At 48.2% G+C, this 22493-nt stretch overlaps 1 protein-coding gene across 3 annotated transcripts in view; it reads right to left on the bottom strand.

Moving 5' to 3' along the window:
• LOC116940442 (dysferlin-like) overlaps window positions 1-22493 on the bottom strand; it is a 207273-nt gene that overhangs the window by 65766 nt on the left and 119014 nt on the right. For all 3 annotated transcript variants that reach the window (XM_032950274.2, XM_032950273.2, XM_032950275.2), the window contains 2 exons: window positions 13192-13280; window positions 11133-11228 (listed from right to left, as the gene is read on the bottom strand). In XM_032950274.2, coding sequence (XP_032806165.2) covers window positions 11133-11228; window positions 13192-13280 — 185 coding nt within the window. The remainder of the gene's footprint in view (window positions 1-11132; window positions 11229-13191; window positions 13281-22493) is intronic.

Below are 22493 nucleotides of genomic sequence, written 5' to 3'. Positions count from 1 at the left end.
CCCCTGTATTTATACTACTATTTATATTACTGGGAAGTTCTAGAATGTTCTAGAAGTTACTCCAAGTTTACTCACCACTGAATCTATCTGGAATGTTCTCGAAAATAGGTAAATAAAAAATATATCACTCTCCTCGTCACAATAGCAAAGTTTGTGGGGAATAATAGCCATTTTCTGTACTTTTGAGGCATAAGCATTAGGAAATAACACTTACTACCCAGGAACAAAAATAATGTTACACAGCGTGGCCCTAGACCAGTGGCGCAGATTGATCATTCTCATCACTCACAGTTATTCTCTCTGTTGAGCAACGGCTGTTCATTATACTCATTTGGCAGGAACAATCAAGTTCAATATGTCACCGTGGGCAAGGCCACTTATCCCACCGCCACACCTCACTGACAGCGCTTTCTACCTGCCGCTGCCCAGTCGACATGCAGCGTCCTCCAGGAACTGCTCTTAGGAGTATCCCACTATCTGCCCTTAGGTCTTCCCCTTGGTCGCTGGACTGAAGGCGACCACTCCAATGCCTGTCTCGGTAAATGGCCCTCCGCCATTCTGCCAACACCTCCTACCCAGCACGCCCTTTATTGTTTTAAGTCACCCATAATGCTTTTTTTTTTTACAATCGTTTAAGAGTTGGTACATTTCTTCACACATTTACATGCTCATTTAAATCCTCAAGCTTGCATACTCATTTCCATGCCTTCTGGATTAAAAAATGTTTTCCCCATTGAGGTGAAAATCCACGAAGGTTTCTGAGCAGTAAACATTCGAGAGTTTTGATCGTTCAAATAACCGCCACCTGAAGTGTGGTTAATGTCCGCGTGGGAGGGGCGCACGGATGGAAAGTCTGGGCCTAAAGTCAGAGTGAGATTTTTGGTCCACAGAAGCTTTTTGTCATGTGGCAAAGGGAGAAGCATTTCCACGCTCACGACCTCCGAAATGCCTCTCCATTCGCTGCCCAGTTTCCACCATTCACTCAAAATTCAAGTCCCAGGAGCCACAGAAATTAACAAGGTGGACTCAGCCAATACTTTCAAGAAATTATTTTCACTTTCATGACTACTCTATAGTTGGTTTTGCCATTTTTTTTTCAAAAGTGCCTATTGTTGATTTGCTACATTTTCTTGTTTGGATCTAACTTAATGGTAACATGTATACTGTATATAAAGTATAATATTTATTCAACAGGACAACAGTCAAAGTGTTGCCATTCTCAATTGAGTGTTGGGTTGTTCTCATCCATCAGTGGCTCTGAACAATTTGTGGAAATGATATGTTCCTATGACGTGAGCTCGTCTGTCCATAGGATAACCTCTGTTGACTTCCCACAAAGTAGTACCGATGTCATCAATCCATAGATGGCCAATGAGTCGATTCTCTACCTGTATTTTAAATAATGATCTGATTCATACATATTCTTGACTTTCATTGTGTTTAATGTTAATTTCTACTGGTTAAAAACCTCTCTTTTGATTCTTCAAAGCCACTTGTTATCACGAATATACATTGAGCAGTGGTCATCTCTATCGGTGGTAATAAACTGGCACGGGAAGTTCCATGTTCATATGGCAGGGGCCAGTCTCTTTATCATTCCCAGTTTACTAACCACAAAGTCTTCTTCATGACAGAATGGAGAAGCGATAGTTTTGAAGCCACTGAGCATTAGTGGGTGATGAAGAGATGACTCAACCCTTGCCAGGAATATGAACCCATGGTCTCACAACGGGGTGCCAAGCTGTTGTGCCAATAGATGCCCAGTGTTATACCATTCATGAAAATGAGTGTGCCATTCTTCGAGGCAATGTTAGTGTGTTCGACTTATAAAAGCAAAGCTGGCTAATCTTACTGAACCACATGATCAGACACGCCCTGCAACTAGTCAGCTGCACACATAAATCAGCGTGAATCCAACACACGCGGGGCAAACATTCAATAACAAAGGTCCCATTTTAAGACCTTGTAGATCATAGGGCCCAAGTGTCATTCGGAAGCGTTTATCCTGGCTGGTGCAGTACACGTAGGGGCACACGGAAGGGGCAGCCACAATCAGACAAGGCCCTCAAATGTCCGCACGGCGGAGAGTCAGACACAGCAGTGGGGGATAGAATCTATTCCCTTGTTGGGTCGGGTGGCAGTAAAGGCCACGAGGTCAAAAAGCATCGGTTCTCGTGAACAATGGGCATCGTCCATTTCTCTTGGCAGCCTTGAACTACAGTGATCCCTTTGCGTACATCCTCGAGGGATTGGACTTGGGGAGGCATCGGAAGAATTCGTACAATAAACACCGCTCGTCTGGCTAGGCTGCCTCTATATGCACTGTGGCGGCAGGAAGGGGGGGGGACACAAAGACACAGGGCACCGATAATGAATACTTAGCGGCGATATTAACGACTCACAGTGCGCCAAGAACGAATACTTGGTGGTGATATGAACACTACCACATGCTGCATCAGCGACTCATTTGAAGCTAGGTTAATGAAGGGAAACTCATAATTGGTTCAAATACCAATGCCGTGTGGTTGGTCTTGTGGCAGAGTGTGCTAGCGCAGTTGGCACAGTGGGGAGAACCGGCGGCGCATCCGCCAGCCGTCTAAGGCAGTCAACCCACAGCACGTGGGTCTGCCCCGTGACCTCCTGCCAGCGGGCCTTCGACACTTCACGTGGCCTCAAAGTGCACCTAGCCTGGCACAAGTGCCATGGTGACGTCACCGTCACTTAGTGGCGAATGGCGGTTGTTGTTGTGAGGACCAACACGCACACGCACATCCTCCCACCCGCACGCAGTAACCACTCACACACATGGGCGCGCGAGCACACAAGCCCCTTTCTCCCAACGAGAAGAGGGATTTCCCCAAATGAATGGACAGGGGGTGGGGGTTTGATAGCAGTGACTCACAGCACGTAATTGCGCAGAGCGATGGTCAGCCAAAGGTTCGAGGAGCCCCCTCCCGTCCCCCCTAGGCCAGCAAGGAGGGGAGGTGGTGGGGGCCGACGGGGGGGGTTTCATCTGGACCAGCAACGTGTTGTTGTTGTACCTTGTGTTGGGGCCAGGCCCTAACAACCCCAAGCGAACTGGCGGGTTGTCATGCCGCTCGCTGTGCTTTCTGTTGCAGCGTGGCGCTGGCGGCGGCTGGGGCCCTGCGTGCGTTCGCACAAAGTACCTGCTTGTGTGTGTGCGTCGACGTGTGGGGGGGAGCGGTGGCGCAGTGGTTAGTGCACTGCGCCACGAACCCGGCGAGCCGAGTTAGATGCCAGCTCATGACCAGGACATTTGAACCGGTCCCGGTCCTGGGCCTCCGCCAGGTCGACGCAGACTTAAATAAGTACCTGGTGCGGTGTGTAAAAACATCGCCACTGGGGAGACAAAGGTGGCCAGGCGTGGTGTTGGCCCCTCACCCCCTTGTGTGCCGTGTTAACATTAATAGGTGCTCACTAACAGCACTTTTCCCAACATTCTGTTAAACTGTTTGCCTTCGTGTGTTCAAGTAAACATCTGAACTGCACAGGGACATTTCCTACGTGGACTCAGCCTTGAATGGGTAACTTGTGACGTGTTTGAACATCATCACTGAGGAGGCATGCAGGCATCGCTCCGGCCACACCATCACAACGTGTTGTGTTGTGCAGGCCCTACCATGTGCTTGAACCCAAAGAGTCTCAATATTTCAGCTGTCATTGTCGTGTACGTACATGGAATGAGAATTGTTTAAATGGTGGTTCGGACACAACATCACGATGCAATGGAGCACAGATGAGACACGCACACGGCACGGTTCGCTACGCACGGTGCGAAGGAAGTTCGACATTCATACAGTGCCAAGTGATTTGTGGACAGGGCCTCTACATCGCTGAGAATGCACTCAGCCAAAAATGACCACCTGCTTGCCGTGACATTTATGGACATTGATGGCTTTTTCATTCGTGCTCTGTGGCCTAAAAATACATATTTCAACTCACCATATATATTGCACACGCACTGCACAAAGTTTATTTTGGCCAAAGAACATTAGCAACAAGCCCGGGAGTCTCCTCGGGTTGAGACACACACACACGCTCCTCTGGTTGAGACACACACACACACACGCTCCTCCGGTTGAGACACACACACACACGCTCCTCCGGTTGAGACACACACACACACACGCTCCTCCGGTTGAGACACACACACACACACGCGCTCCTCCAGTTGAGACACACACACGCTCCTCTGGTTGAGACACACACACACGCTCCTCTGGTTGAGACACACACACACACACGCTCCTCCGGTTGACACACACACACACACGCTCCTCCGGTTGAGACACACACACACACACGCGCTCCTCCAGTTGAGACACACACACGCTCCTTCGGTTGAGACACACACACACGCGCTCCTCCGGTTGACACACACACACACACGCTCCTCCGGTTGAGACACACACACACACACGCTCCTCCGGTTGAGACACACACACACGCTCCTCCGGTTGAGACACACACGCTCCTCCGGTTGAGACACACACACACACACACTCCTCCGGTTGAGACACACACACACACGCTCCTCCGGTTGAGACACACACGCGCTCCTCCGGTTGACACACACACACACGCTCCTCCGGTTGAGACACACATACACGCTCCTCCGGTTGAGACACACACACACACGCGCTCCTCCGGTTGAGACACACACACACACGCGCTCCTCCGGTTGAGACACACACACACACGCTCCTCCGGTTGAAACACACACACACACACGCTCCTCCGGTTGAGACACACACACACACGCTCCTCCGGTTGACACACACACACACGCTTCTCCGGTTGAGACACACACACACACACTCCTCCGGTTGACACACACACACACACGCTCCTCCGGTTGAGACACACACACACACGCGCTCCTCCGGTTGACACACACACACACGCTCCTCCGGTTGAGACACACACACACGCGCTCCTCCGGTTGACACACACACACACGCTCCTCCGGTTGAGACACACACACACACACTCCTCCGGTTGAGACACACACACACACGCTCCTCCGGTTGACACACACACACACGCTCCTCCGGTTGAGACACACACACACACGCTCCTCCGGTTGAGACACACACACACACACTCCTCCGGTTGAGACACACACACACGCTCCTCCGGTTGAGACACACACACACGCTCCTCCGGTTGAGACACACACACATACACGCTCCTCCGGTTGAGACACACACACACACGCTCCTCCGGTTGACACACACACACACGCTCCTCCGGTTGAGACACACACACACACGCTCCTCCGCTTGAGACACACACACACACACTCCTCCGGTTGAGACACACACACACACACGCTCCTCCGGTTGAGACACACACACACACACTCCTCCGGTTGAGACACACACACACACACGCTCCTCCGGTTGAGACACACACACACGCTCCTCCGGTTGACACACACACACACGCTTCTCCGGTTGAGACACACACACACACACTCCTCCGGTTGAGACACACACACACGCTCCTCCGGTTGAGACACACACACACGCTCCTCCGGTTGAGACACACACACACGCGACGCGCTCCTCCGGTTGCCGTTGATGCGCACGCACGAGGCTCAAGTCGTGCGCGCGGGGCACGCGGTTTTTTCCCCGCTAACCTGTGGCAGACCCCCACGAGGCCGTCGCATTCATTCGAACGGCGGCCAACAAACAGCGCGCAACTTCGCCCAATCGCGCAAATATGGAAAGTGAGCACAATGAGCCCACTTTTGAAAGTGACTTCGCGTTGACGAAAATGATTGTGGTCTCTGTGTGTTCACCTACAACTGGCGGGTCATGCATACAAGTATGCGTGTGTATGTACCTGTGTTGAACGCGTGTTATAAAATGCGCATGTACACGTGTGTATGTGTGTGGATGATGTGACGGTGTCATTGGTTATGAGAAAAATCTTCAAAAAAATCCGCACGTTATCGTAACTATCTCTAAAAGTTGTAAACTATACTCTGTCATCAAAACCACGTAAGTGTAAAACATAATAAATGTAAAGCTATTTTGTCAAAACATTGCTGGATGAAAGCCTACCCACACCAGTTGTTTAACCATACCTCACCATGCTGGTCAGTGTGAGTAGGCAAAAGGGGGAATCCAGGACTCGATTCAGAAATCTCTCACCACCGGTGTTAGCTGCGGCTAGGAATCAATCTCAGGTCGCAAGGTTCATAGTGCAATGCTCTAACCACTGTGCCATGGCTTCATCCAAACGATTACTGGAAAAAGAGTACTCACCCAAAATATGAGTAGTGTATTGAAAATATGTTCAACAATGAGTTGCCGAAATGTTTTACTCTCTTAGCACAGAATCCAGTTTAAAAACAATTGACCACCAGTCGTGGATGTGAGCAAGTGTGCGTGTGATTGTAAAAGTGTATGAGTGTCAATGTGAGTGTGTGTGTGTAAAAGTGTATGAGTTAGTGTCAATGTGAGTGAGCGTATGTGTGTAAAAGTGTATGAGTGAGTGTCAATGTGAGTGAGTGTGTGTGTGTAAAAGTGTATGAGTGAGTGTCAATGTGAGTGTGCGTGTGTAAAAGTGTATGAGTGAGTGTCAATGTGAGTGTGCATGTGTGTGTAAAAGTGTATGAGTGAGTGTCAATGTGAGTGAGCGTGTGTGTAAAAGTGTATGAATGAGTGTCAATGTGAGTGAGCGTGTGTGTAAAAGTGTATGAGTGAGTGTCAATGTGAGTGTGCGTGTGTGTAAAAGTGTATGAGTGAGTGTCAATGTGAGTGTGTGTAAAAGTGTATGAGTGAGTGTCAGTGTAAGTGTGTATGTGTGTGTGCACGTATCAGCGATGTGAGCGATACTCCACTCGATTCCTAAACTAGTATCACATTTGTTATAATTGGGAACTGATTGTAACCGTGATTCTCCTATTAAACTGAACCTAATCTAAGTACTTAATGTAGTAAATGTTAGCACTGGGGGTGAAAAAAAAAGCGAGTCAAGGCGATAGAGTCACACCACCTACTCATATGCCACACTGGCCTTAATAGGTGCTCACTAACAGTGCTTGACCCAGCCAGTTTATAAGGCTAAACAAGGGATCTCTGTGTTTGAAGCTGAGCAATATGTGCTCGCGAATAGCACTTACTCTCAACAGTCTCCATGTCTAAGCGTGGGTCTTTGTGTTTGTAAGTGCTCTTTGTATATAACCGTGTGTACGTGTTTGTGCATGTCTGTGTGCGAGTGTGTTCGTGTGTGTCTGTGTGGATCTTCGTGTGTGTCTGTGTGTATCTGTGTGGATGTGTGTCTGTGTGTCTGTGTGCGTTCGTGTGTGTCTGTGTTAATGTGTCTGTGTGCGTGTGTCTTTGTGCGTCTGTGTGTGTCTGTGTGCGTGTTCGTGTGTCTGTGTTAATGTTTGTCTGTGTGCGTGTGTGTCTGTGTGCCTGTGTGTGCGTTTAATTGCTCAACCACGTTATGTATGCCGATGATTTGGTAATAGCTGCTCATTCAGAGGAGGAGTTGGAGACGCTGCTGCTGAGACTGGAGCGTGCCACTAAGAGATGGGGCCTTACCATCAGCCCCACCAAAACTAAGCACCTGCCTGGGTATTTTGTACCATCGGACACTCCACCCCCACAACTCCCAATCGGTGATGGGGCAGTTGTGGATAGAGTGGAGAGTTTCCCATACCTGGGCAGCGTGCTTATGACCGGCTCCAGTTTAACAGCAGAGGTCTCACTCCGAATCAGTCGAGCGGCAATATCTTTTCATCGGTTGCGTAACGCTGTGTGGAAGCTACCTGGTCTGTCGCTCCGCACTAAGCTTCAGGTCTTCTCGGCCACGGTCATTCCCTCCCTTCTCTACGCTTGCGAAACGTGGACCCCCTTAATGGAGCATCTTCGCCGGTTGGAAACATTTTGGCTGACCTGACTACGATCCATCCTGGGTTTAACCAGGTTGGATTGTGTGAGGAACTCACAAATCCTTGAAAGATCTGGGCAAGGTCCCATCGGTGAGCTCCTCCGGCAGGCAAGGCTGCGTTGGCTGGGTCATGTAGCCCACATGCCCAGCCACCGCATGCCGAAACAGCTTTTGTTCGGCCGGATCGAGGGGGCTAAATGGGCGTGGCACAGGCTAGAGAAGAGATGGAGTGATGTGGTACAGGAGGACGTGGAGCTGAGTGGACTTGCCGATGACTGGTACCAGCGGTGTCAAGATCGGCCTCTATGGAGGAGGCTCGTGAAGGACGCTATTGGGCAGTTGGAGGCAGTCGCCCTCCAACAACAACGGAGGGCGGAGGAGCGACGCTCACAACAACGAGTGGAGCGCCGGGTGGCTAAAGCACAGCAGGTTGGCACAGTAGGGGGCACAAGTGGTGCACCAGCCAGTCATCTCAGTCAGTCGACCCGTGACACCTTGGTCTGCCCCGTGACTTCCTGTCCGCGGGCGTTCGACACTTCACGTGGCCTCAAGGTGCACATGGCCTGGCACAAGCGTCGTGGTGACGTCACCGCCACATAGTGGCGAATGGCGGTTGTTGTTGTTGTGTGTGCGTGTGTCTGTGTGCGTCTGGGGAGCAATAGTGTAACAGTTAGCGCGATGCGCTATGAACCTGGCGACCCGGGTTCGATTCCCGCTCACGGCCAACACCAGTGACGATTATCTGAACCGGTCCTGGGCCTCCCCTAGGTCGACTCAGCCTCAAATGAGTACCTGTTGCGGTGTGTAAACATTGCCACTAGGGAGACAAAGGCGGTCGGGCGTGGTGCTGGCCACCCACCCCCTCGTGTACCGTTCCGGCCTTCATAGGTGCTCGCTAACAGCACTTGTCCCAACAGTCTGTTAAGGCTATATGGGGGATCTGTGTGTGCGTGTGTTCGTGTGTGTCTGTGTGCCAGTCTGTGTGCCAGTGTGTGTGCGTGTATGTCTGTGTGCGTGCTCGTGTGTGTCTGTGTTAATGTGTGTCTGTGTTCGTGTGTCTGTGTGTGCGTGTGTGTGCGTGTGTGTCTGTGTGTGTCTGTGTGCCACTTTGTGTGCGTGTATGTCTGTGTTAGTGTGTGTGTATGTCTGTTTGCGTGTTAATGTGTGTGCGTGTGTGTCTGTGTGCGTCTGTGTGTCTTCATACAAAAAGAAAAGCATGCAGACTTTGGCACCTCACAGCAGCACCGGTTGATGGAGTATAAACATTTATTTATATACGTACTTGTGTTTTTATGAAGCTAATATAAAAAAAAATGATTTCACTCGCTTCTTTGTTTAAAATGTTGCCCGAAATTTCACGGGGCATTAAAGGAAGCTGTGTGCCTCTGTCAAAGGTGGAGAAACCCAACGGAACCCTATCCCACGTCACGTCACTTTTTGGCGGACAGTCGTGACATTCAAGTGTGAGCTCGTGGTTCCGCCCGTTATGCCCGTGGCGCAAAGACGCGACTTCTGAAGCTACGGGAACGTGCTCAGGTCGGCAGCTCGGCACATTAATGCGCCGCTTGTGTCGGGAGCTTTGGCCGCAACGCCACTCGGAATTACGCTGACGTGAAAGGTCACCCCTGGCAGTGACACGGACAGAAATAATCACAGAGGCACTTCAAGAAGCTCCGCTTCTTATCCATTCCGAGATCAGTGCTCGTTCATGCTCCGCAAAGAGTGGTTTGCCACGTGCAAGTCATTGAATATTATTATTTATTTTATCCCACAGAGATGGAATAGTACAAAACATAATTTCTGTGATTTATTTGGCACAATGCACGTGTAGTCAACGTGCAACATCTGAGCCTTTGGCTTATTCACAGGTGGCCACCCAGATTTAACCCCAGGGTCTCAGTGCTCCCGGCTCAGTGCTTGTGACAAGAGCATGTCGCCCCTGAGAACCCAAGCACTGTGACTATGTTGACCCCTGACCTTGACCCCGACAAACTTACATGTAACATTGATCATCATCCCTTTCCCATCACTTTTTTGTTCACAGATCAAAGTCACAGTGCCTCCATAAACAATGAGTAGTGCCATCTTCATTGGTGGTGGAAACTCCATATTCCTATGATGTATGTATGTTGAACTTCATTTGCACCATACATAGCCAACCGTGCTCATGGAGGTGCGGGGGAAGAATGTGTCTCTATATTACAACTATTGCCGACTCAAACAAAACTGTACTTACGTTTTAAATGTGAAGGGTCAATTGAATGTCAACCTTTCGATTGTGAGTCTTTTGTATTGGTGACACCCGGCCAGGTAATGTTGCATCAAGTTTCCAGTGATTTGTGCAATTATCAATGACATTTCTTAATCACGTCTTGAGAAATATGTGACAATTGTAATATCGAACCACAGGTCCTGGCGAAAGGAATACAAATGCACTTGGATGAATGTGCTTTGTGCATAGGCAGTCGTCAGTGTGTTCTCATTCTGACTCATCTCAGCATCTGCGGTGGTTAAACTCTCATAAAATTATCTTCCGTTGTGATCTGCAATATCTCTTCGCCTGTTTTCTCTCCCTAACCAAAGTCCCGTTATGTTGGCACTGTAGAAGTCGTTGTTACAGTTAATCAAAGACAAACTTGTTGAGGTTCATAATGAATGCAAAGTCAACATTTCGGGCTCTCAATTTCATAGCGAAGTCATTGGGGTTCAAGCACCACCCTAAGTTAAGTATCTAACACACAAGTGCAGTATGCATGTTGAACTTCTTTTGGACTCTGTGTAGCCCACCATGGTAATTGGAGGTGCGGGGAAGGACAACAAACTGCACACAAAAAGCAAGTCCACAGGTCTGAGTTTTTAAGCTAGATGATTTTAAGGTGCACAGCTCCAGTGGCTTCCTAATATTGAAAGGAAGAGCGTTCCAGACGGCCGCAGAAGCGCATCTGAAAGGGTGCGATGCAGTAACCGTCTTTGTTCAATGGCTAGCCAGAAGCCACTGCTGCGAGGATGACTGGAGTTCACGTGACGATGGTTGACGAGGTCAGAAAGGTATTGTGACGTAATGAGCGCGACCTTATAATGTATTCGTTCGGCAACTTGGAAGCCAATGCAGTTCGGCAGCACAGGTTCGTAATAATTATACACAATTTGAGATCGACCGAAAACGAGACAAAGTGAAGCTGAAGGTCTCGACGCGAGCTCCTCACCCCTTGACGTAGATGTCGCTCATCCTCTCACCAGTGATGCTCGTCTCGTCCAGGATGACGTCGCTCGTGTTCCACACGATGCAGCGCAGCAAGTAGCTGCACAGAGGGAAGTGCGGTCAAGGGTCAGGGGAAGAGTTTGGGGGGTCAGGGATATCAGGACAACATTCCTTGAAGGCATCTTTATAACGGCTCTTTGTGTTTGGTTTCGTGTCCTTCCCTCACACCTCCGATTAGCACGCTTGGCTATGTACGGTGCGAATGGAGCTCGACATATATACATTTGTGGTCCTCTACAGTGTATGGGGTATTAAGAGACTCCAAGTTTAATATGGGCATCTGTTGATTGAAGTAGAAATTGTGGCCATTTCTCTCTTCCCACTCTTTTGTATTCCTCCCTGTGTTTCTCTCCCTGTGTCTGTTCCTGGCTCGTCATTGCCCCAATCACAGGAATAGAGAGCAATGAGATTTCAGCGATGGAGAGGTTTGGTCAAATCACAACAAGTAAATACATAAGCAAGAAGGTCAACTACACCATTTTATAAAGATAAATATGAAGCTTTTAATAGGGATGGGCAGCTATTATAACGGGAAATGCACTTCAGGAATTGATGTGGCCTGCACCATTCATGGCCACTTGTGCCTTTCCAGTGGTGATACTCTTCTTAGTCCGCTGTGCCAGTCTAATAGGTGGCCTTTTACCAACAGCAAGTGCCCTGACAGACTATATCGTTATAATGCTTGGTGTATGTATGTGAATGTAGCCCACATGCCCAGTCACCGCATGCCCAAGCAGCTTCTGCTTGGCCGCATAGAGGGTGCTAAACGGGCATGACATGGGCTGGAGAAGAGATGAACTGATGCAGTACAGGATGATGTGGAGCTGAGTGGACTTGCCGAAAACTGGTACCAGCGGTGTCAGGAACGGCCTCTGTGAAGGAGGCTCGTGAAAGACGCCCACCAATGATAACTGAGGGCAGAGGAGCGACGCTCACAAGAACGAGCGGAGCGCTGGGCGGCTAAGATGCAGCAAGTTGGCACAGTAGGGGGTAGAGCCGGTCCATTCTACCAGTCATCTCGATCAGGCAACGCACGGCACGTGGGTCTGTCCTGTCAGCGAGCCTTCGACACTTCACGGTGCCTCAAAGTGTCACCGTCACTTCGTGGTGGATGGCGGGTATTGGTATTGCTGTAGGGAGCGGTGGTGTAGCGGTTAGCGCTATGCTGCTCTACGAACCTGGTGACCCGAGTTAGATTCTTGCTCACGGCCAACACCGGTTACGATTATCTGAACCGGTCCTGGGCCTCACCTATGTCGACTCAGCCTCAAATGAGTACCTGGTGCGGTGTGTAAAAACATCGCCATTGGGGAGACAAAGGCGGTCGGGCGTGGTGCTGGCCACTTACCCCCTCGTGTACCGTTCCGGCCTTTATAGGTGTCTTTGTATGTGCCAGCACTTTCAAAGGTGCTTGCTAACAGCACTTGGCCAGACAGTCTGTGATATATTATAAGGGGGATCTTTGTCTTTTGTTTAGGTGCGTCCTTCCTCCACATCGGCCGATCTTGCCACTGCTGAGACCAGTCATCAAGTCCGTTCAACTCCATATCCTCTCATACCACATCAACCCATATGTTCTCTAGCCAATGCGATGCCAGTTTAGCCCCCTATATATAATATGTCCAGCCAAACAGAAGATGCCTTGATATGCAGTGCCGTGGCATGCAGGCAGTGGGAGCTAATCACTGTACCACAACAAAGGAGGGCTGGATGCGAGATGCTCACAACAACGAGCACAGCAAAGTGGCGCAGTGGAGCATCTCCCAGCAATCTCAGTGGGTCAACCCATGAAGAAGTGGGTCCGTTTTGTGACCGGCCAGTGAGCTTTCCACGCTTTCACGTGGCCTCAAAGTTCACCGGTCCTGGCACGAGCGCTGTGGTAACGTCACCGTCACTTAGTGGCAAAGACGACTGTTGTTGTTGTTGTTGTCGTGTAGGTCATGTGTGTTGTGCTTGCAGGCAAGTTTATGTTTTGTGTGTGTTGGATGTGTGCCATATCTCACTTCTTGGCCTTGCGGGGTGTGATGTCAAATGGTGGAGGTGGGGGGCCCTGCTCCTTAGCGAAGATGTCCACCCACATCTGAAGCCGGCCCTGTGTGGTGCGGGGGGGAGTGTAGAATTGTCATAGAAAGAAAGTCACCTCCATCATCATTCGCGATGTTCACTGCTGGACGAAGGCCTAATCAAGGTGTCACCAACTATCGTGGTTCTGCGATCCACCGGCAATCCACCACCTGCACACGATCCCATCTCATGGTTCCATCTCGTCGGTGGACGTGCTCTTGGACGCATTCCGATCTCTCCAAGGAATAACAGAAAAAAAATCCGCAATGGAGCGAATCGCATTCAGAGAGGAAACGTCGCCAGCCTCAAGTGAGCACTTGTCGCTGTTGGTGGCCCTGAAGCTACCAGCGGGAAACTCCACACGCCAATGATCATTGGCACTCTTTTGTCCTGATGACCGCCCTTGAGTTCCACTGACCCAGAGGAGTTACGGGGCGGGGTGGCCCCGGCGAGAATGTAAAATCTCGCACACTTCTAATTGTGAGCCGAGTGCTGCGACCACCACAGTGAGTGGCGGCAGCAGCAGCACCGCCTGCCGGGAGGATGAATTACCAAGGGGCGCGAGATATCAGCGAGGAGCAGGAAGGAAACAAGGGAGAGGCGACCAATACAACGCAGAAACAGGCCGCAGAAACGAACCTTCAAGTCACGCCGACCCAATGGATTTTATAATTACCTCTGGGTCACTGTTCATTGTGACTTTTGGGTTGTTTCGCTCAATAAATGAGTTATGAATTGTAAAATGCATTTCCCTGTGCACAAATGCGAACGGCTGAATAAAAAAAAACTGGTTAAATACATTTGTTGACCCTATATAAAAGATACGACATATCATGGCCTCTAAATAAAGGCGTCCATTCATTCACACGCTTGTGGTGGCTGTGTGCACAGTGAGAGGTGAATGGAAGGGAAACATATTCGTGTTAATGGTGCACATCGTGGAAGAAGAAAAAAACATCGAAGCAAAAAGTGTTTTCACATACGGAAACAATGGACATTTCTTTTAATGAAATATTATTGCTGTAAAAGTGATATTATTAAATAAATACATGACCAACATCATTACAAAGTGAATACTGAACATTTCGCCATTATGTTTTCTCAATAAATAAATGAATTTGATTGAATTTTTTCTTCTCCTCTCTATTCGAATGCTCTTTGATTAATGAGCTTTTACTACAATGCAACACTCTGTGCAGCTGTGGGCTTGTGCGAGAGTTCTGCCAAGCGGTGGGAATGGGCAGAACCATCACACCCTTTCCTCTCAGGGCAAATTTCATTTCATTTCTACAGAAGCCATCCAGAGGCCAGGCCTTCCCCCCACAATGTTTGTGTGTGTACCTCTTCAGGGGAGTGCTGGCGTATTGGTTAGCGTACCGCGCTGTGATCCTGGCGATCCAAGTTATACGACTGTCCATGGCGAGAATTCGCTGGAGGTCAACTCGGTACAAAGTCAGCGGGCCAAGTGTAAACAAAGACGGGGATGACAACATAACAACAGGTTTTACCCTGTAATTATTTTTTTTGCAAGGAATCATGTCTGCATTAACCACACCTACCTGTGGTGAACATGCAAACAAACATGCTCTGATTATAATATATCCATTGTGTTTTTTTTTAAATGATTGGCCTAGTCTCACCCGTGTCAGACCAGAGAACGCCAAAAGGCGAGAATGACCATTGAAGAGATGCAGGAGGAAAGAGCATCTGCAGGAGTTCCACGGGAAAGTCCTGAGTGGTGGCACAATGCCGTGACGAGTGGAGGCACTGGCTTGCCCGACGTGTCATAAATAATCCATGTCTAAGCGTTGTCATCGTCAGTGCTGGGGTGGCACAGGTCACGAGGTTTGTATTTCGCATTTTTCCAGGATAAATAAATATTTAGATTATGTATGGTGATCGTTGCCCTATGCTATTGTGTGTGGTAATTGCCCTCAGTAGGTGCTGAGTAACTCAAGTCTCTAAGGCCAATTGTGGAGGTTTTTTTTGCTTTGGTCAGTTCTCTGGCCGTTGTTCCTCTTGTGGACGTGTATTTTGTCCATGGATATATTTACCTAGTCAGTGTTAACCTCATCATTCAACTCTGCCCGCTGCTCCACATCACAGCCAACACTGGCTCTTTCAACTTATGGCTCCATAGGCTGCAGTGAAATCCGAAACAATGACCAATGTGCCACCTTGAACATGAGGAGGATGAGGCTGATTAATAGGGTTAGGTGTAAGAGTTAGGATTAAATATGGATTTAAAGCTTTCGTGACTGCAAGGATTCATCTTCTTTGGTTCTTTCGGTAAAGTCACGTAGAATGAAAATAAAATAATAAATTGATAAAATAAAATAACACAATAATATTCTCACGACGTTTCGGCCACAACACAAGCGGCCTTCATCAGGTGAAGGGAAGAGACTGTCTGGACTCCAGCGCTGTCCTCCAGACAGTCTCGTCCCTTCACCTGATGAAGGCCGCTTGTGTTGTGGCCGAAACGTCGTGAGAATATTATTGTGTTATTTTATTTTATCAATTTATTATTTTATTCTCATTCTACGTGACTTTACCGAAAGAACCAAAGGAGATTAAACATGGAGTTGGGAATTTATGTAAAAAGTTACCTTTAGCTACTGATTATTATTTATATCAATGTTAGGGTACAGTTTATTTCACACATGTATAGCGAGAGTAATGCACGCGGTGTAGTTTTAGATGGTGCCAAGATAGGCGACGATGCTGCCATGCAATTGCTTCCTCACGCCACTGCTGGCCGAACAGCTAAGATATCTACAACAATATTTACGTGTCTGTTCCATGAATCCGTTTTCTGTCAGTGTCACTGTGGATGTCGGCGAAGACGGATGTAGCGTGTGGTGATGTGTGTGTGGGGTGGGGTGGCGGCGGGGTTGCGGTGCGCACACTACACTGCGATTTTCAGTAAACTGGATTCATTTCCTGGCCGTGGGATGTTAAACTTGCCCCGGTGTCTCATGGGTTCCATGAATTGACTCAACCTAAAAATTGGTTCCCGGTGGTGTGTACGTAACATCGACGATGAACGAGAAGACAAAGGTGGCGAGGCGTGGTCCTACCATATTTCCAGTGTGCGGTTTGATTGTTAGGCATAACGGGAGAACATTGTCATTGTGCGAGTGTGCAAATGCCCATGTGTGTGTGTGTGGTGTCCATGCCTGTGCGCACACGTAAGCAAGTGCTTAAGAGATTCCTCAGCATGTGCGTACATGTGCGAATAAGTGCGAGTCTGTGTGTCTAGAGAGGCCAGGAACTTGGCAATGACTTCCCAGAAAGAGCTCCGGCGGTCCCCAATCCGTGCCCTTTCCACAACCCTGCGCTACTTCACGCTTTATCACGGCCGGGTGGGCGGCTGGGTCGGGGCTGGGCGGCTACGAGACGCGCGTGGGTGCCCCTGAGCACATCTGGGCAGCAGATGCTGATCGTGACGCCTGCACATGGGTCCCACGCGCTCCACACGTCGGTGTTAAAATTAGGACACCCGGTCCCGCCCCGCCTTGTCTCCCACCCCGCTCCACGCGCCGCCCCTCTGTGTCACCGCAGCCCAGCCCACCACCGGCACTTGTGCCCACTTCCACAATACCCCTGCCAATTCATCGCTCACCGGTAGCGCACGGTTATACCCACAACAACAACAATACTCGCTTCCACCCCCCGCCCTCTGTTTTGATTCGTTTCCATGGCAGCAATTTAATCGCAAAAATCTACAAGGGAAAAGCTTCCGTTTTCACGGCCCAATGGGTCGCAGCGCAGAGTTAAATTACCCAGTATTTGGTAGACTTGGGACCGCTCATAAAAATTGAGTGATTTTCATGTTTAGGCACGGGACTTTAAGTTGGCGATGCTGAGACTTAAATGAGTCCTGTGAGGAGCCAAGGGCGAGGACAAGGATGGGACTGCGACAAAGGCCAAGGTCACTAAGACAAAGGTTAATAATGAATGGTGCGAAAGACATTGCAAACTCCACGGTAGACTGTGCGTTATAACGCGAGTGCCTCGGTGTCTCTTTAGTCGGCCAAGAGTTGCACAGGGGGCCTGGTGTAACATCTTCATACGATCTCACCTGCTTTAACAAATGACACTGATCGAGATTAATGATTAAGGACTTCTAAATTATCCTCAAAAGTGCTTAACACTCGAGACCTGGGTCTCCGAAAGAGACATCACGTGGCCTGCTAAGAAAGGAAAGTGGCCTTGGACAAAATACACTTCTTCAGAAGGAATGACAGCAGATGGAGCTCTGCGTTAGAATGACGGTCAAAGTGTGCAACACACCCGAGGGGATGCCGACTCCCGACAGTGACGAGGTTAGCTCAGTGCGAGGACTGTGGTCATCGTAGTAGTAGTAGTAGTCGTGAGTAGTACTGCGAGGGACGGCGATGCTGCGGGGGGACCTTTCTGCAGCAAAGCGAAGAGAATATTCACCGCCATAAATGGGTTTCTAGAGACCTTTGACCAACATAAGGATGGACCAAAGAGAGAGGCGAAGCTTGGAGTTGGGGACACTTTGTTCTTTACTAAATGGACAGCGTTTCATCGCATCTGCGAAGAATAAGGATTGGGTTATTGCTAGCACATGGACGGCTGCTGGTTGTCTCTTTGGGAGTTTTACAATGACAATTGGCTAAAACAAAGTGCTTGCCTACTTTGTGTGAGTTATAGTCAGTCTGTGTGCTGCTTGCAGATCGCCAATATTTCTTAATGGTTCACCACCTCAGATTTAATACTTAATACTACCATAAGAAAGTATTGGCAATGTAAAACTACTGTCTATCTGAAAGCGGGTTCTCAAGTGAGGCAAGTTCGTGGATTCTGTCAGTTCACATGTAAAGCCACAGAAAAATTACTCTGAGATTTAACAATCTAATTTGTCTATCGTGCAACAAACACAGTATCACAGCAGAGCGTGTGGGAAATGTGTCCCCTGTTGTGTGAAGATTGAAAGGCTACTTAAAGGTTTTTTCAGAAGTTCTGTGAAAACGGACATAGTTTCCTCTGCTCTGCGTAGAGAATTCGGAGTCACGTCGTTGTTAAAACGGCCCAAATACGTAAACACATAACAACAACAACAGGTGTGGTCAACTAAAGTACACTTTGAGGCAATGTGTGATGGGGTAGGGTCGGTGAAAGGTGTGCAGGGACAGTCCCAGGTGTCACGGGTTGAGAACTAAGGTATTGCTGTGTGTACGTATGTCGGGATTCTTTCACGCCGTACATTGTCCACGTGCTAATCGGAGGTGCAACATGCGCACACAGGGCACTGTGCTTGAGAAGGTGCCATCTATCAAAGGGGGGATCAAGGTCCTGTCTTCCAATTGTAATGAAAAATAATTCATGGAAATGTATGAACCACAAAGAGAGTATACAAGTATTTCAGTTCAAATCTCAATCGGTTTCAGCGAATTCCAAGTCTGACCAAATTTCCCCTACCTGGTGAATTCCCAAACAAACTGAAATATTCCACCAGAGAGCCGCACATTGACGTACACCCCAGACCCTCACCTCTCGGGGGGATCTCTCCCCCCGCCGATCTTTAAGATCATCAGAATGAAATGTGATGCACGTACCCCGAGTCTGCATTCACACACGGTGACGCATCCGAGTGCTTGCACATGTGAGCAGACATGCGTGTTCGTTGCACGCGCGTGCACGGAAGCGCAGGCACGCGCAAGTACGTTCAGACGAGCGTGTGGATGCTTGCGCGTGCTCACAAAAATAAACCGAACAGCTCTGCACGATTGGCGTGAGATCGTTGAGGCAAGTGCAGAGTGCAAGCGAGTGTCCATTCTAGTCTGGATGATAGACGACAAGGTTCTGGCACCACCACCCACAAGCTGGTTCCTTTTGGTCTCACCAAATGCTGATGCCAACTTACAGCACAAGGTATTCATTTAATGGGCTGAGTGATGGCCCAGCCAAAATTCAGATACCAATTACTTTACAATGTTTTCCATGGCACTGAAATCAAATACATATAACTGGGGCCTTTATCAGAGTATGCTAACCGGTATGCTTACATATCTCCACACGTGACTATTCAAATGTGTAAGAAAGAGCACAAAGACTATCCCGATAGACTGTTGAGGTAAGTGCTGTTAGTGAGCAGCTATTAAGCATGGCACACAAGGGGGTGATGTGGTTAATACCACGCCCACCTTTGCCTCCCTAGTGGCGATGTTTACACACTGAATAAGGTACTCATTTGAGGCTGAGTCAACCTATGGGAGGCCCAGAAACAATTCAGATAATTGTCGCCAGTGTTGGTGGTCATAGGCGGTAATCAAACTCGGGGATGCCGGGTTCGTCATGCAGCAAGCTAACCGCCACACTACCGCTCCCAACGCACACAAATGCAGACAAGTACCCCCACATATGCGCACGTGTGCGTACTCGTTCAAGTACATTTTGTCGATTTACCATGAAGCCGGTGGCAGCAGTGTAAGCTGGCGGCAGCAGCAGCGTGAGCCGCGGAAGGTTTGTGCGAGCACGCCGTTCTGTCGGATATGATCGCTGCGAGACAGCGCCTGCCATCCCAATGGATGCCCCTCTGTAGCAATTGAGCTACTGATTTCATACGGAAGACACACAAGTGTTCATCTTCAATGGAAAATACCGCTCTGCTTGCACGCAAAGTGAGCGTAACTGACTCATCCGACACCGACGGGCGCTCACGAGTTCCCGGCTAGGAGCATGAGAACTGTGGCACGATTCGTTCCAGTTAGAGGAAAATTTTGCACCCGTGGATTTTCGGAGACGTTTCTGGATCACACATCTGGATATGAGAGGAAAGGAAGGCGGGGTCCTTGACCACACAAAGCCGTGGAAATATGCAGCCAACTTGAAATAGTGTTCCGGAAAATCACGTTTCAAGCCGGATGTGATCACACAAGCGAAAGATTGTGGCGCCATGCATTGAAAATATATACAAAGCCGCTAATTTTTATGTAGCTTACAGATTACAGACAACCATTTGGCACATCTATTGCATGGCATGCCATTTTTCAAGTTTAATGACAATAACACTAATCTTGAGGTTAGGGATAGGGAATTGCAATAAAATCCAGTATTTTCTTGGATAGATAATTTAAATAGAGCTCAATAAAATGGTTACTTAAATAATCTTAATTAAAAAAGATTGGGGGATCATTAAAAGACACACACACATTTCTACGTTCTAAATTTACAGCACATTCCTAGAAAATTAGAATATGTGCCAGCATAGCAGTCACTTGAAACATATCAAGTGTCTGCAGATTGTGATATCTGTATGCATTTTCGCTGAATATCTGGAATAAAACCTCTCTGTGTACCCCTTCACCCGGAAGCTCGAGCTGTTTCAGTTTTGCAGGAGAAAGCCGCTGCTGTGGTCCAAAGCATGATGAAGCAGCCACAGTGGTTAGATGTTAACTTCCTCGCCTGGTATACAGGATGTTGTGGGTTTGATCCCGACCCTGACACCAGTATATTAGGAGTTTACATGTACTCCACGTGGTTGCGTGGATTTTTCTCCGGGTCCTCCGATTTGTCCCTCTACATGTAGAATCAACATGGTTTTAGAGTATTTGGCTGGGAGTGTAGTATCTTGTACTAAAGATGAATTGTCAAAGTTGTGAACACAAGGTGTGTATCGGATTGTTTATGGGGCAAATGCTATATTGGACAGACGGGACGTAACATTAGCATAAGACTAAAAGAACACCAAATAAATATTAAACACTCACAAACATAACTGTCGGCAGATGCAGAACATGCCTGCCAACAAGGACACTCAATTGATTGTATAACGTTGAAGTGTTGTGTAAAACAATTATTACTGACCAAGACTAATTCGAGAATATATTTAAATTTAGATAAATATATAAATTTAACTGCTCTGACAGCTACAGGCTTAGTGTGGCCTGGAAGTGTATTATTAAGCAAAACACCTTACAACTGTATTCCTTATAAAGGAACATATGCTAATTAACTGTGCTTCATAATCTATTGTTGTATAATTACAATAAACACCCCCCTCCTCGCCCTCTGATCTCTAAACCTGATTGGTTCACAGTGATGACGTCATCTTGTTCTATTTAAGACCGGAAGCAGGTGGATTGCTTCACTATTCTGGCAAATCGCCCGATGATGCTGGTTGTTGTAATTACCAGCGAAACGTCACGGTACTCACATTGTAAATGTTGTGGATTTACTCTCCAACACACCAGTGGGCTGAAGTAGTAACTAATTGGTGCGTTGTTCACGTGACAAACCTTGCTGGCTGTGTCGCATGGTGGAGGGTTTCGACACATTTATACTTAGGGGCCGTCCATAAATGGACGATTTTTGACCCCCCCCACTCGTCACACGGCGTCACAAAAAGTCAGACCGCCCCTCAAATATGACGTCACAAAGCTCTGCCCCCCTACCCCAAAACCATATTTCCATTTTGAAAATAAAACATGCTTCAAATCGCTTTAAATTATTGTCATTGAAGTGCGTATTTAATGTGGCACTGCACTCTGATGTTGTAGGAGAAAACATTTATTAAAAAGTCTATTTAATTAACTAGAACGTGTTGTCTATATTTATTTAAAGTTGCACATTTTGATGTGACGTCACATTTCTCAAACCCCCCCCCCCCCTCGTCACACATCGTCACAAATGCCTGATACCCCCCCGAGGTGTGTGACGTCATTTATGGACGGCCCCTTACGCGATCTAATCCAAAAACCTTTATTATGAGTATTTTGCTGCTATATATTTCTATATGTTAAACCACTTCGTTGAGCTGTAATTTGTGATAGCCAGATCGTTTCTGAAAAAGAGATATCTAGCTCAGTGGGCCTTACATGGTAAGATAAAAAAATATTTTTTTTTTTTTAGTTTTTCGTTTCTTCCTATCTTTACTCGGACAAGACATGGGTACGCTGTTGACGAGCCCTTTGATCACAAGTGGAAGGTTCACAGTATACATTCCTGGTCAGGGGGATGATTAAAACGAGTACCGCTTTGTGGGAAATCAACAGCGGACACACGACGCAGAGACCCGGCCTCCGCGATGGGAAGGTGGAATTCCCGTCGCTGGGTCACAGTCGCCGGTAGAGAAGAGTGCCACTTCAGCACTTCATCTCAAACTGAGATGTTATTGAAATCTAAAAAAAAAACAAATGATGGCAACGCATGGTCGTCATCACGGGGAACGAGAAGGCATGGAGTTGATTGTCCCCGCTGTGAGAATTCA

Source organism: Petromyzon marinus, chromosome 9, assembly GCF_048934315.1.
Source record: "Petromyzon marinus isolate PM22_M1 ecotype Great Lakes invasive population chromosome 9, UKy_Petmar_22M1.pri1.0, whole genome shotgun sequence".
Classification (NCBI taxonomy): domain Eukaryota; kingdom Metazoa; phylum Chordata; class Hyperoartia; order Petromyzontiformes; family Petromyzontidae; genus Petromyzon; species Petromyzon marinus.
The sequence above is the reverse complement of the archived record's forward strand: the minus strand, read 5'-3'. Positions and strand labels throughout refer to the sequence as shown.